At 57.6% G+C, this 14,010-nt stretch overlaps 1 protein-coding gene across 2 annotated transcripts in view; it reads left to right on the forward strand.

The window, feature by feature from the left end:
• The window catches only part of PKD1 (polycystin 1, transient receptor potential channel interacting), a 49,563-nt gene that overhangs the window by 18,323 nt on the left and 17,230 nt on the right, over positions 1 to 14,010 (forward strand). The window contains exons 7-22 of one of the 2 annotated variants that reach the window (XM_036279909.1): positions 288 to 508; positions 832 to 947; positions 1,900 to 2,026; positions 2,372 to 2,619; positions 3,203 to 3,961; positions 4,851 to 4,982; positions 5,168 to 5,343; positions 5,607 to 5,740; positions 6,334 to 9,950; positions 10,162 to 10,311; positions 11,408 to 11,551; positions 11,680 to 11,959; positions 12,053 to 12,266; positions 12,344 to 12,515; positions 12,913 to 13,065; positions 13,747 to 13,891. In XM_036279909.1, coding sequence (XP_036135802.1) covers positions 288 to 508; positions 832 to 947; positions 1,900 to 2,026; positions 2,372 to 2,619; positions 3,203 to 3,961; positions 4,851 to 4,982; positions 5,168 to 5,343; positions 5,607 to 5,740; positions 6,334 to 9,950; positions 10,162 to 10,311; positions 11,408 to 11,551; positions 11,680 to 11,959; positions 12,053 to 12,266; positions 12,344 to 12,515; positions 12,913 to 13,065; positions 13,747 to 13,891 — 6,788 coding nt within the window. The remainder of the gene's footprint in view (positions 1 to 287; positions 509 to 831; positions 948 to 1,899; positions 2,027 to 2,371; positions 2,620 to 3,202; positions 3,962 to 4,850; positions 4,983 to 5,167; positions 5,344 to 5,606; positions 5,741 to 6,333; positions 9,951 to 10,161; positions 10,312 to 11,407; positions 11,552 to 11,679; positions 11,960 to 12,052; positions 12,267 to 12,343; positions 12,516 to 12,912; positions 13,066 to 13,746; positions 13,892 to 14,010) is intronic. The other variant, XM_036279910.1, reaches the window with a different exon arrangement.

Below are 14,010 nucleotides of genomic sequence, written 5' to 3' on the forward strand. Positions count from 1 at the left end.
TCCCAAATGCTGTACCCTGGGCCTCCTTACAGGATGCCATGTGGGTCTGATTGAGGCCAGCTCCCTTGGCTGGGCCCCTACCCCCTTTGCGTGGGTAGCTGAATGGGCACTGCTGTGGGTCTTGCTCTCCAAGTCATGTCTCTGAACCTCGGGTTCCCCATCTGGAGAGTAGGGGCAGGGCCCACCTTATTGGCTGCTATGAGAAGCCTGCCCCCAGAGAGAGGATGAATGGAAGGGCAATTGTCTTTGGGAAGCCTCCTGAGCCTCACCCTCCCCATCATGTGCAGGGGCCTGGATGTGTGGATCGGCTTCTCGGCTATGGAGGGTGCTGAGGCAGGCCCATTGCCTCGGGGTGAGGCCTTCAGCCTGGAGAGCTGCCAGAACTGGCTACCTGGGGAACCACATCCTGCCACTGCAGAGCGCTGCGTGCGGCTTGGGCCTGCTGGGCAGTGCAACACGGACCTGTGCTCGGTACCGCACAGCTACGTCTGTGAGCTGCAGCCTGGAGGTGTGCTGGGGCTGATGGGGGCTGGGGAGTACCTTCTGCCCTAGACCAGGACAGCTACCCTCCAAGAAACAGTCTCCTGGCTGTCCCAGAGCTCCTCCTCCCATTGACCAGGACAGTGCTCCTTTCTCCTCCCCCCAGGCTCCTTTCTTAGCCAGTGTTCATTAGATGTTTGCTGAGCACCTACTGTTGTTCTGGGCTGGGCATGCCCTGAAAGAAACAGACAAAGATGGAGGAAGCTGTGGGGCTGCCGCCAGGTGGCCTGGCCCCTTTCACTCTTCTCTTTGGCCTGGGACCAGTACCTCATTGCACACTTGCCACCCCAGGCCCTGTGTGGGATGCGGAGAACATCCTGGTGGGGGCACCCAGCGGAGACCTGCATGGACCACTGAGCCCCCTGGCACAGCAAGAGGTCCTCTCTGCCCCCCGGGAGCCCATTGAGGTAGGCCAGCCAAGATTCTGCCCCTGGACACAGACTAGAGGTCACCCTTACTGTGGCTACTGTGTCTCTTTAAAAAACAAGCTGCTTTTTTTTTCTGGGCCTTTTAAATGTCCTGTGTGCCCAGTAGAGATGGTTGAGAAAACACGCTGATGTGCAAAGAGGAGGTCCTTGGCCTGGTATCCAGGAGAGCTCTGAACTCTAAGCTCCTGAGCCTTTTCTCTCTGTGTCTGTGTATTTAAAAAATATATATATGGCCCTGGCCAGTTTGGCTCAGTGGTTAGAGTGTTGGCCTGCGGTCCGGAGAGACCTGGGTTTGATTCCCGCTAAGGGCACGTACCTCGGTTGCAGTTTGTCCCGGCCCTGGTTGGGTCGTGTGGGTGGCAACCACTTGATGTGTCCCTTTCACGTCGATGTTTCTCTCTCTCTCCTCCCGCCCCCTCACTCTATCTGAACAAAAAATGGAAAAATGTCCTTGGGTGAGGATAAAAAAATAAGTAAATTAATTAAAAAAAAAAAAAAAAAAAATATATATATATATATATATATATATATATATGTTTTTATTGATTGAAGGGAGAGAGATATAGAAACATTGATGTGAAAGAGAAATATCTATCGGTTGCCACCCATATGCCCCCCACTGGGGATTGAGCCTGCAACGCAGGCATGTGCCCTAATTGGGAATCTTACTGGGACCTCTCAGTCCATGGGATGATGTTCAGTCCACTGAACCATACAGGCTGGGCCTGTGGATTTTTTTTAAAAGCCATGGTTGGTACCTGCTGCTCACAGATGGTTTTGAGCTAACTTTCCCTCCCTGGTGAAACATGTAGGGGGCCTCTTAAAGCCCCATCTGGTGGCTCCTTCCCCTGTTAGCCAGTGGGGGCTAAGGGCCAGGATTTGTGGAGCTGAGCACGCCATTCCCCGTCCTCATCTCCCTTCCCCTCACCAGGTGATGGTGTTCCCTGGCCTGGGCCTGAGCCATGAAGCCTTTCTCACCACTGCGGAGTTTGGAACCCAGGAGCTCGGCCAGCCTGCCCAGATGAGGCTACAGGTGTACCGACCCATGGGAGGAGCAGGTGGGACCCTGTCTTGGTGGTGGGAGTTGGGGGACTTGGGTAGCCTCTCTGCGCTGTCATGTCTGCTGGTCCCTTTGCCACTGGACTGGTCTCTAGCCTCAAGGTGGACAGAGTGGGGTCCACAGAGACACTGACTCATGCTCGGGATCCCAAGGACAGATTGGGTAGGGCTTGCCTGGGTGGAGGGTTCTCCCGCGTCAGTTAGCTGGCCCAGTGTTGGGAGGGGTAGAGGGATGATGGTTGAGGCCAGGAGTACTTCCTGGCAGGGCCTCATGTAGTAGTGGAAGTCCCTGACTGTGGCCTATTAGTAAATCAGTGCCTATGACACCCTTCCTCTCCTCGCAGGGGCCCCAGAAAATAGCAGCGAGCCTGAGAGGAGGTCCCTGGAGAACAAGACTGAGCTGGCTCCTGAATGCACATCAGAGGGTCTCTGGTGCCCCAGATTCAACATCTGCCTACCACTGGACACCCCCTGCTCCCCTCAGGCCTGTGTCAATGGGTCTGCATCAGGGCCAGGGCTCCCAAGGGCCTCCTACACACTGTGGAGGGAGTTCCTCTTCTCTGTGCCTGCAGGCCCCCCTGCTCAGTACTCGGTGTGTGTCACTGGCCTGGGCGCCATCTGTTTCCCTCTCAGCCGCCTGATGTCTGTGTCTCCCCATTTAACATAGACAAAATGCAGATTCTTTCACATAGTCCACTGGACCCCCCTGCCTACCTCTGGCCTTGTCAGAATCCTTGTTTATCTCCCAACACAAGAAGTTCCTGCCCTAGGACTTTACACTTTCTGTGCCTTCTAAGGAGGACTATCTCAAACTCTTGGCTTGGCCCACTCCTTCACTGTCTTTTAAGTCTTGGCTGCAGTGTCCCTCAGAGGTCCCTCCCCTGTTTCAGGAAGCCTCACCCCTGCCTGCATTCTCTGTGTGTGCCTAGTGCATGTTCTGTTGGTCTGAGGCTGTTCCTTCTGTCCCCACCATGAGTGCCTGGGGGCCCCTTGAAGCCTAGTGAAGTGTGAGTGACTGATGAGTGTTGAGATCCACATAGAGGAACGACTCTGGGTTACCCTGGGAAGATCCTGCCTGCCTATTGGAGTCCCTGGCCCAGTGTTCCTCTGCAGGCCCCTGACTAGAGGTGGCCCCCTGTGAGGACCTGACGCAGCCCCACCTCCCTCTCCTGTAGGTCGTCTTCCGTGGCCAGGATGACCCCCTGCTCCCTGGTGACCTCATAGGCTTGCAGCATGATGCTGGCCCAGGCACCTTCCTGCGCTGCAGCCCGGTACTCGACCACCCTGGCTCTGAGGCCCCATACCTCTTTACTAATGCGTCAACCTGGCTGGCCTGCCTGCCCACCCAGCTGAAGACTAGCCGGGTTGGCCAGGCCTGTGCCCTGCAGCTGCTCACTGCTACAGAAAGGCTCACCCCCTTGCTGGGCCTCAGGCCCAACCCGGGGCTGGGGAGGCCGGGACGCCATGAGGTCCGGGCCTCAGTGAGCAACAGTGTATCTAGGTGGAACCTGTCCTGCAGCTTCGATGTGCTCTCCCCAGTGGCCGGGCTACGGGTTGTCCACCCCATCCCCCACAATGGCCTTCTCTACATGCCCACCAATGGTTCAGCCTTGGTGCTCCAAGTAGACTCCGGTGCCAATGCCACAGCCACAGTGCACTGGCCTGGGGGCAACATCAGTGCACCCTTCGAGGCCTCCTGCCCTGATTCAGTGGCTGCCCTGGTGCCAAGCTGTGCCCGTGAGGCCAACAACAACACCCTGTTCTCAGCGTTGGTATTGCCCAGACTCAGTGAGGGCGAGCATGCAGTGGAGGTTGTGGTGGAGAACAGCGCCAGCCGGGCCAACCTCAGCCTCTGGGTGAAGGTGGAGGAGCCCATCTACGGCCTCCGAGCCATGCCCAGCCCCGAGGCCCGCGTGCTGCAGGGTGTTCTGGTGGTGAGTGTGGCTAGCAGGTCTGCCCAAAGGTCTTCCCAACCTCTCGAGACAAGGTGCCCATGCAGAGAGTGGCCCCTCCCTGGTGATGAAAGAGCTTGTTTGGTTAATGAGCAGGTCCTGTTAGGTCATTTATTCCTAAATTACTGAAAAATCTGCTAAAATAGTGGCTCTGAAAACATTTCTTTCCACTCACATTTTAAGAAACAAATTGTGGAACTTTATACCCACCTCTGACCTCATTAAGCCTGGGTGTGTTTTCAGGGCACTGAGCACTTTTTGAGGTGGAGTCTGATGCCACCTGGCCTCATCAAGGCCTCTCTGGAAAGGGACTGTCCCTAGCCTGGGGTGCCCACCCTGAACAAGGCAGCCACCAGCTCTGCACCTGTGCACAGGAGCCTTTGGAAGGGTTGTTTCTGACAGCCCTACCACTGTGTAGTTGTGTCCCCCAGCTTACCAATCAGACATGTGCATACACTTTCTATCAGGTGATGCAGGTAAATATCCAGCCAGAGGCTCCTTGAGACTCATGTGCTTTCCCAAATGGCACTATGCTGTTCAACTAAGGTGCCTGAGTAGGAGCCCTGGAAGTAGTGTGCAGATCCAGAGATGACAGGTGGGGAAATGAGGTACAGAGAAGTCAAGGTGTGACTAAGCCCAAGATCAACCCCATACCATGTGGCTCTTTAGTCAAGGGTGGGCCCTGGGGCCCTCTTCCTCCTTCCCCTTCTTGCCTCCCCTCTTCCCCACAGTGTCTTCAAGTCCTGTCCCAGGAAGCCCCACAGGGAGGTGTGTCCAGGCTAGCAGACAAGGGCTGAGTACAGAGTTGGTCTTCCAAAGACCCTGTGCTGGGGAAGGGTCACTGTTAGCTGACACTGTGCCCTTTCCTCAGAGGTATAGCCCCATGGTGGAGGCTGGGTCAGACGTGGTCTTCCGCTGGACCATTGACGACAAGCAGTCATTGACTTTCCACAATGTGGTCTTCAACGTCATCTACCAGAGTGCTGCCGTCTTCAAGCTCTCGGTGGGTAAAGGGTACAGGTAGGGACAAAGGGTGGGCAGATGTCCAGTGCTTACCCTTGCCTTCTGTTTCTGTTATGCTTTGGTACCGATGACCCTGTGGTATCTGGGGGTGAATGCAAAGTGGGGCTTTGCGCACTCTGCCTTGAGGCCTGCTGACTGCCTGATCACCACCACCTGTCTCCACAGCTGACAGCCACCAACCATGTGAGCAACGTCACTGTGAACTACAATGTCACTGTGGAGCGAATGCATAGGATGCAGGGTCTACGGGTGTCTGCGGTGCCGACTGTGTTGTCCCCCAATGCCACACTGGTGCTGGCCGCTGATGTACTGGTAGACTCGGCCGTGGAGGTGGCCTTTCTGTGAGTGCACTGGGCCCAGCAGGTAGCAGAGGTGCCAGGTTCTCCCCCAGCACCCTCTCCCAGTTCCTACCTCATCTGTCAGGAGGCGCTGGGTACATAGGATCTGGGAAGGGGTGGGAGTTGCAGCAGGGCTGGGTGATACCCTGAACGAAGGTACAAGGAAAGAGTAACTATAGCTGGGCCAGTGGGCGCCCCCCATGGGAGCAGCTAGCAGTTCTCACTCATCCTCCCAGCTACTCACTGCCTGCCTGCTGCCCCGGCAGGTGGACCTTTGGAGATGGGGAGCAGGTGATTGGCCAGTTCAAGCCTCCATATGACAAGTCCTTCCAGGTCCCAGACCCCATGGTGGCCCAGGTGCTAGTGGAGCACAACACCACTCATACCTATACCATCCCAGGTAAGGGCAGGCCCACTCCCCTCCTGGCTCCCACTGCAAACACTGCCCTAGGGGCAGCCCCCTTCCAACCAGCTTGGGTTGATGGCCCAGGACCTTACTAGGGTAAAGGAGGGGTGGTTAGGGCTGAGAGGTGGACTAGGTCACTGAACCCTGTGATTTGAATTTGCTGATAGGAAACTGGACCCTCCTGTCTTCTTGTCTGAACCTTTTTTTGGAGAGAAGGAGTCATTACTGTTTAGTTACTTTTAAAATTCCCAAGCCTCACATACATAATGCAAAGTAAATAGGAGGGCCTCCGTGACCCTTGCTTTGCACTGGCACTCTGTTAACCTGAGTGAAGTCATACTTAGAGTCTCCTCATCCCACTTCTGTAGCTGTGCGTCTTTCCCTGTGCTGATGGCACCCCCCACACTCCCTGTGAGGACCCCTGGGATGGGACCCAAGGGCATTCTTCTTTCCATTTTGACCATGCCTTACTCTGCCCTCCTAAGAGGCTCCTGCACAAAGCAGTCCTCATGATGTTAAGTAGGGATTGTGCTGAGCAGGTGGCATAGTGGCCACGGTGCTATAAACATTCTGGGCCTGTCCCCCAGGTGAGTACAATTTGACCCTGCTCGTGTCCAACACCTTCGAGAACTTGACTCAGCTGGTGGCTGTGAGTGTGCGCTCCATTCTTCCTGCCGTGTCTGTGGCTGTGGGCAGCCCTGTCCTGGTAGCTGGCCGGCTCGTCACCTTCTCCCCGTGCCCATTGCCTTCACCTGGGAGCAGCCTGTACACGTGGGACTTTGGGGATGGCTCTCCAGTCATGACACTTCACCAGCCAGTGGTCAACCACATGTACACCTCGAAGGGCATGTACCACATCTGCCTGGAGGTCAACAACACAGTGAGCAGCACGGGGGCGTGCACTGATGTCTGTGTCTTTGAGGAGCTTCGTGGCCTGAGTGTGAGCCTGAGCTCAGCTGTGGAGCAGGGCACACCTGTGGTGGTCAGCGCTGCTCTGGAGTCAGGCGACAATACCACATGGACTTTTGACATGGGGGATGGCACAGTGCTCGAGGGCTCCGAGGCTACAGTAGAGCATGTATATTTGCAGGCACGGAACTACACGGTGACCGTGCGTGTGTCTAGCCCTGCTGGTCACCTAGCCCAGAGTCTGCCTGTGCAGGTCTTTGTCTTGGAGGTGTTATGGATTGACCCTGTGGCCTGCATACCAGCGCAACCCCAGGCCCAGCTCACGGCCCATGTCACTGGGGACCCTGCCCACTATGTCTTTGACTGGACCTTTGGGGATGGCTCATCCAACACGACCATCTTGGGGGACCCAACTGTGACTCACAACTTCACACAGAGTGGCACATTTCCCCTGGTGCTCATCTTGTCAAGCCGTGTGAACAAGGCACATTACTTCACCAGTGTGTGCGTGGAACCTGAGGTGGGCAATGTCACCCTGCTGCCTGAGAGGCAGTTTGTGCGGCTTGGAGACAAGGCCCAGCTGGTGGCCCATGCCTGGCCCCCATTTCTCTACCGCTATACCTGGGACTTTGGCACTGAGGATGCACCCTACATCGGGGTCCCTGAGGCCACATTCACCTATTGGGATGTGGGCTCCTACCTGGTGACGGTCACCGTGTCCAACAACATCTCGGCTGCCAACGACTCAGCATTTGTGGAGGTGCAGGAGCCTGTGGAGCTCGTGGGCATCAGGGTCAATGGATCCCATGTGCTGGAGCTGCAACAGCCCTACCTATTCTCCACTGTGGGCCGCGGGTGCCCCGCCACCTACCAGTGGGAGCTGGGGGACGGCAGATGGCTTGAGGGCCCTGCTGTCACCCATATTTATACCAGCACAGGCCACTTTACTGTCAGGGTGGCTGGCTGGAACCAGGTGAGCCGCAGTGAGGCCTGGCTGAATATCTCGGTGCAGCGGCGGGTGCAGGGACTCAGTGTCAATGCCAGCCGCACAGTGGTGCCCCTGAATGGTAGTGTGAGCTTCAGCACCACACTGGAAGCGGGCAGTGATGTGCACTATTCTTGGGTGCTCTGCGACCGTTGCACACCCATTCCTGGGGGCCCCACTATCTCCTACACTTTTCGCTCTGTGGGCACCTTCAACATCATTGTCACAGCTGAAAATGAGGTGGGCGCTGCCCAGGATAGCATCTTTGTCTACGTCCTGCAGCGCATTGAAGGGCTGCAGGTGGCTGGTGGTGGCGGTGGCTGCTGCTTCCCCACTAATAGCACTCTTCAGCTGCAGGCTGTGGTCAGGGACGGTACCAACATCTCCTATGGCTGGACTGCCCAGCGGGACAGTGGCACAGCCCTGGTTGGCAGTGGCAAAACCTTCTCGCTCACTGTGCTTGAGCCTGGCACCTACCATGTCCAGTTGCGGGCCACAAACATGCTGGGCAGTGCCTTGGCCAACCGCACTATAGACTTTTTGGAGCCTATTGGGTGGCTGGCTGTGGCTGCCTCCCCGAACCCGGCCCCTGTCAACGTGAGTGTCACCCTCTGTGCTGAACTGGCTGGTGGCAGCAGTGTCATTTACACCTGGTCCCTGGAGGACAGGCTGAGCTGGGAGACCCCAGAGCCATTCACAACCCACACTTTTCCCACCCCCGGCCTATACCTGGTCACAGTCACAGCCAAGAACCAGCTGGGCTTGGCCAATACCACCATTGAGTTGGCCGTGCAAGTGCCTGTGAGTGGCCTCAGCATCAGGGCCGGTGAGCTGGATGGCAGTTTTGTGGTGACTGGCTCCACTGTGCCCTTCTGGGGGCAATTGGCTTCGGGCACCAATGTCAGCTGGTGCTGGGCTGTTCTAGGTGGCAGCAGGTATAGCCAGCATATCACCGTGGTCTTCCCTGAAGCTGGCACCTTCTCTGTTCAGCTCAATGCCTCCAATGCAGTCAGTTGGGTCATAGCCACACACACCCTTACGGTGGAGGAGCCTGTTGTGGGCCTGGTACTGTGGGCCAGCAGCAAGATGGTGGAGCCTGGGCAGCTGGTCCACTTTCAGATCCTGCCAACTCCTGGTTCAGCCGTCAGCCTCTACTTGCAGGTCGCCGGAGCTGGCCTCGAGGCTCTCCCAGGGCCTAACTTTTCCCGCAGCTTTCCCCGGGTTGGAGACTACATAGTCAGCATCCAAGCTGAGAACCATGTGAGCCGGGCACAGGCACAGGCACGCATCCTGGTACTGGAGGCTGTGGGTGGGCTCTACGTGCCCAACTGTTGCGAAGCAGGCATCGCCACGGGCACTGAGAGGAACTTCACAGCCCGGGTACAGCGGGGATCTCGTGTTGCCTATGCTTGGTACTTCTCCTTACAGAAGGTCCAGGGGGACTCACTGGTCATCCTGTCAGGCCGTGATGTCACCTACACCCCTGTGGCTGCAGGGCTACTGGAGATACACGTGCGTGCCTTTAATGAGCTGGGCGGTGTGAACCACACTCTTGTGATTGAGGTCCAAGATGTCATCCAGCATGTGGTACTGCGCAGCAACCGCTGCTTCACCAACCGCTCAGCCCGGTTTGAGGCTGCCACCAGCCCCAGCCCCCGACGTGTGGCCTACCACTGGGACTTTGGGGATGGGGCCCCAGCAGAGGACACAGAGGATCCCTGGGCTGACCACTCCTACCTGCAGCCCGGGGACTACCACGTGGAGGTGAATGCCTCCAACCTGGTGAGCTTCTTTGTGGCACAGGCCACAGTTACTGTCCACGTGCTGGCCTGCAGGGAGCCCAAGGTGGATGTGGCCCTGCCCCCACAGGTGCTGATGCGGCGCTCCCAGCGCAACTACCTGGAGGCCCATGTGGATTTGCGCAATTGTGTCACCTACCAGACTGAGTACCGCTGGGAGGTGTACCGTGCCACCAGCTGCCAGCGGCCTGGGCGCACAGCCCGTGTGTCCCTACCTGGTGTGGACATGAGCCGGCCCCAGCTGGTGGTGCCTCGCCTGGTGCTGCCTGTGGGCCACTACTGCTTTGTGTTTGTGGTGTCGTTTGGGGACACACCCCTGTCGCAGAGCATCCAGGCCAATGTGACAGTGGCCCCTGAGCGCCTAGTACCCATTGTTGAGGGTGGCTCGTACCGTGTGTGGTCAGATATGCAGGACCTCGTGCTGGATGGGAGCAAGTCCTATGACCCCAACCTGGAGGATGGTGACCAGACGCCACTCAGCTTCCACTGGGCCTGTGTAGCTTCAACACAGGTCAGCTGCTCGGCAGGGCCAGAGGAAGGGGTGTCCTAACCCCCCTCAGGTGTTTGCACGAATGAGCCTAGCAGGAGGAGGGGGTTCATCTGCTGGCAGAGTCCTGGTGGGCTTGATCCCAGCTGGGGGAGGGGTGTCCCTAGCTGTCCTCTAAGTCAGGCTCTGCTTTGATGTGGGTCCAGGGTCTCACTACCCCTGTTTTTGGCCACAGAGTGAGACTGGCGGGTGTGTGCTGAACTTTGGGCCCCGAGGAAACAGCATCGTCACCATCCCTCGGGAGCGTCTGCAAGCTGGCGTGGAGTACACCTTCAACCTGACCGTGTGGAAGGCAGGCCGGAAGGAGGAGGCCACCAACCAGACGGTGGGTGCCACCTGCTCTTGGCCTTAACCCAGGAAAGTAGAGCCATAGACTTGCAGTGGATAGGATACTGCCAGGAAGGGCTTTGTGTACAGGTCTGCCTCCTACAGATAGCATCAAACATCATTTTTAAAGGTTTTCTGTTGTAGTACTTCTAGAGGCTATTGATTTTCCTCTAAGTTACTACTTTTGATACAAATTCTGTGTAACAAGACGTCGTGCTTCAGCATTACTTCCTTCTGAATGGGGTATGCTGCAGTCCAAACCTTAGAGGAGCTGCACAGCTCTTGTGATTTGTGAGAAATAAACTGTCCCAACAGTGCAAAGGCAGTGAGGAAACATCCCTGAGAGTGGCTGTTCTAGTTTTCTAACAGGGAGGGCCTGTTCTTCCCTCCCTGTGGGCATGTGCTCTGCTCCCCTGCCCCAGACCAGCCAGGCAGGCCAGGACCACTGTGCAGTGACCCTGTGTCAACCACTCCAGCTGCTGCTGGGCGGGGCCTGTTGATGGGAGCAGGTGTGCCAGGCTTGCTGGTGCCTGGGATTGGGTGTCTGTCCCCAGTGCCAGGCCTCTCCCGATGGCCTGTCTTGGGAATGCCTAGGGAGGTCGGAGCTTGGTGCAGGGTCCAGCCCAGCTGGGCTGTCTGAGGTGGATCCCACCCTCGAGCCCAGGACAGCAGGAACCTCAGAAAGGGCTGTGTGAAACATGGCTTTCCTCATTCCTCGTGTGCATTGATATGTGAGTACATATCAAGTGCCTCCTGTGTGCCAGACTAGATGGGCACTAGATGCTGCAGAAAATAAGCCCAACATGGTCTCTACTCTTTTAGATGATCCCTGCCCCCAGATATGGAGACACAAAACCCAATGAATCCACTGGGTGAGGGCCAAGCTCACTGTCCTTTGGAAACTTGGACTTTGGGCTGAGTAGTTGGCAGGGTCTAGACCGCTTTCCAATCTGGGGCAGCAGCACATGTAGAGGGAGAGGCCCTTCTGGGCCCAACTACCAACTGCCCTGGGCAGACTTAGGTCCTGGGCCTCTGAAGCAGAGGCCTTGCCTACCTCCAGGCATGGCCTCCTTGTAATCCCATCCCATCCTTAGGTGCTGATCCGGAGTGGCCAGGTGCCCATCGTGTCCTTGGAGTGTGTGTCCTGCAAGGCGCAGGGGGTATATGCAGTGAGCCGCAGCTCCTATGTGTACTTGGAGGGCCACTGCGACAACTGCAGTGGGGGCTCCAAGCGAGGGGTGAGCGGGGTGGGCCTGAGGTGGGGGCAGGGCTGGGTGTAGGGTTGGGGCTTGGGTGGGGACCTGTCCAAACCCTGGAGGTGACGGGAGCACTAATCCTACCCTGAGTGCCCATCTGTGCCATACAGCTTTGGGCTGCTCGCACCTTCAGCAACAAGACCCTGGTGCTGGATGAGACAACCACATCCACGGGCAGCACTGGCATGCGGTTGGTGGTACGGCGTGGCGTGCTGCAGGATGGTGAGGGCTACCTGTTCACACTCACGGTGCTGGGCCGCTCTGGTGAGGAGGAGGGCTGCGCCTCCATCCACCTCTCCCCCAACCGCCCTCCGCTGGGGGGTTCCTGCCACCTCTTCCCACTGGACACTGTGTATGCTCTCGTCACCAAGGTGCACTTCAAGTGCATGGGTGAGTGCAGCTGGGTGGGGGAGGCAGGAGGCCGTGGTGATGCCCATGGAGGGGCCTGCATGGAGGGGCTGAGGGGACTGTTGTGGCCCACAGGCTGGCAGGATGCGGAGGATGCGGGTGCTCCGCTGGTGTATGCCCTGCTGCTACAGCGCTGTCGCCAGGGTCACTGTGAGGAGTTCTGTGTCTACAAGGGCAGTCTCTCTACCTATGGGGCTGTGCTGCCACCGGGCTTTGCACCCCACTTTGAAGTGGGCCTGGCCGTGGTGGTGCAGGACCAGCTGGGTGCCTCTGTGGTTGCCCTCAACAGGTGAGCAGGGCCTCTGGAACAGGGCCTGGGGGTGGGGCAGGAGCTGCTGCCTGGTAACCTGTGGCTTCTGTGTGCAGGTCTCTGGTCATTACCCTGCCAGAGCCCCCAGATGACCCCCTGGACGGCCCCCCAGACCTCATCCCATGGCTGCACAGTCTCACAGAGAGTATGCTGCCCAGACTACTGAGACAGGCTGACCCCCAGCATGTCATCGAGTACTCATTGGCCTTCATCACTGTGCTCAACGAGGTCAGTTCCAGGGGGTGGGGTGGGGTGGGGGGAACCTGCCCTCAGCAGGTGGGTGCCGGCCCAGAGCAGTACTTCTGACTGGATTTTTGCATTCTTGCAAAGGGCTTGGCCCCTGGCTCCTGACAGACAAAATCCTGAATTTCCTTGAAATGACTTCTCCTCTCAGCAGACCCTTCCATGGACCCTCCCCAGTGCCAGATTTCTCCTACTTTGCCTCTCCCTGTGTCTCAGATCCTCAGGAAGGCCTAGGAAAGCCCCCTTTTGCCCTTGAAGAAACAGGGTTTGAGTCACTGCCCACATTATGCAGCACTGGAGACGGTCTGCACTGTGCCCACCTGCATTGCTGGTGAGGCTACCTGTTGCCCACTGATGGCTGCCTTGTGCCCACCACCCACAGTACGAGCAGTCCCTGGCCATGGTGACAGAGCCAGACTTCAGGTGGCAGCTGCAAGCCCAGATACGCAAGAACATCACAGAGACCCTGGTCTCCCTGAGGGTCAACACCGTGGACGACATCCAGCAGATTGCAGCAGTGCTGGCCCAGTGCATGGTAGGATGGAACCCAGGCTCTTCGGCAGCCCTAGGCCTCCCTGCCCTGAGAGTCTGGCTGGCCATTTTCCCTTCCTGGGGAATTCCAGTATGAACCAGAGGTGCCCCCAGGATGACCCTGCAGGGTGACCCAGGATGTAAGGAGCAGCCCAGGTATGGGGAGGGCTGACATGAAGAGGCCATCCTGTGCCCTTTCCTTCCAGCCTGTGGTCATACCTGACCTGTTTCTCCAGCCCAGAGAGGCTGCCCACCACCTCACCCAGGGACCAGGAACTGCTGGGCCAGGCAACATCTTGAAGGGGATGGGGGCACTGTATTAGGATGGCAGGGGATTGCTACAGAGTCCTCAGCAGAGGAGAAAGGAGCAAAGAGCCTTCTGGGTGGGGTTCACCCTCTCTGCCACGTGGCATCTGTGGCTATGTGTGTGGCTGGGGATGGCCAAGTAGGGCCACGTTACCTTGTACTTTGCTTGTAGGTAGGGAGGGGCCCCAGAAAGGCTCTCAGCAGGAAGGCAGCGTGGGGGAAGCTGCATGGTTTAGAGAGAGCCGATGGAGATGGAGGCCGTGGTCTTGGAGGCTGCCCCAGAATCACAGTGAACGTGATGGAGCTGAGCTGGGCCAAAGGGTTTAAGGGGGCATTTCCAGGCTGGAGCAAAGCTGGACATTGCCTGGGTTCCCCGCAGGTGTCCAGCAGGGAGCCCGTGTGCCGCTCATGCCTGAAGAAAACACTGCACAAGCTGGAGGCCATGATGCGTGTTCTGCAAGCTGAGACCACCGCGGGTACTGGGACCCCCACTGCCATTGCTGACAGCATCCTCAACATCACAGGTGTGGGCTGGAGCTGGGAGGCACATGGCACTCCCCATACCTTCTTCCATTTTTCTTCCCCCCATGCCACTTCTCCATTTCTCTCCCCCCCCCACCCCTCCTCCCTTTTCTTGTCCTAT

The sequence above is a fragment of the Molossus molossus genome, unplaced genomic scaffold (assembly GCF_014108415.1).
Source record: "Molossus molossus isolate mMolMol1 unplaced genomic scaffold, mMolMol1.p scaffold_m16_p_3, whole genome shotgun sequence".
NCBI lineage: Eukaryota > Metazoa > Chordata > Mammalia > Chiroptera > Molossidae > Molossus > Molossus molossus.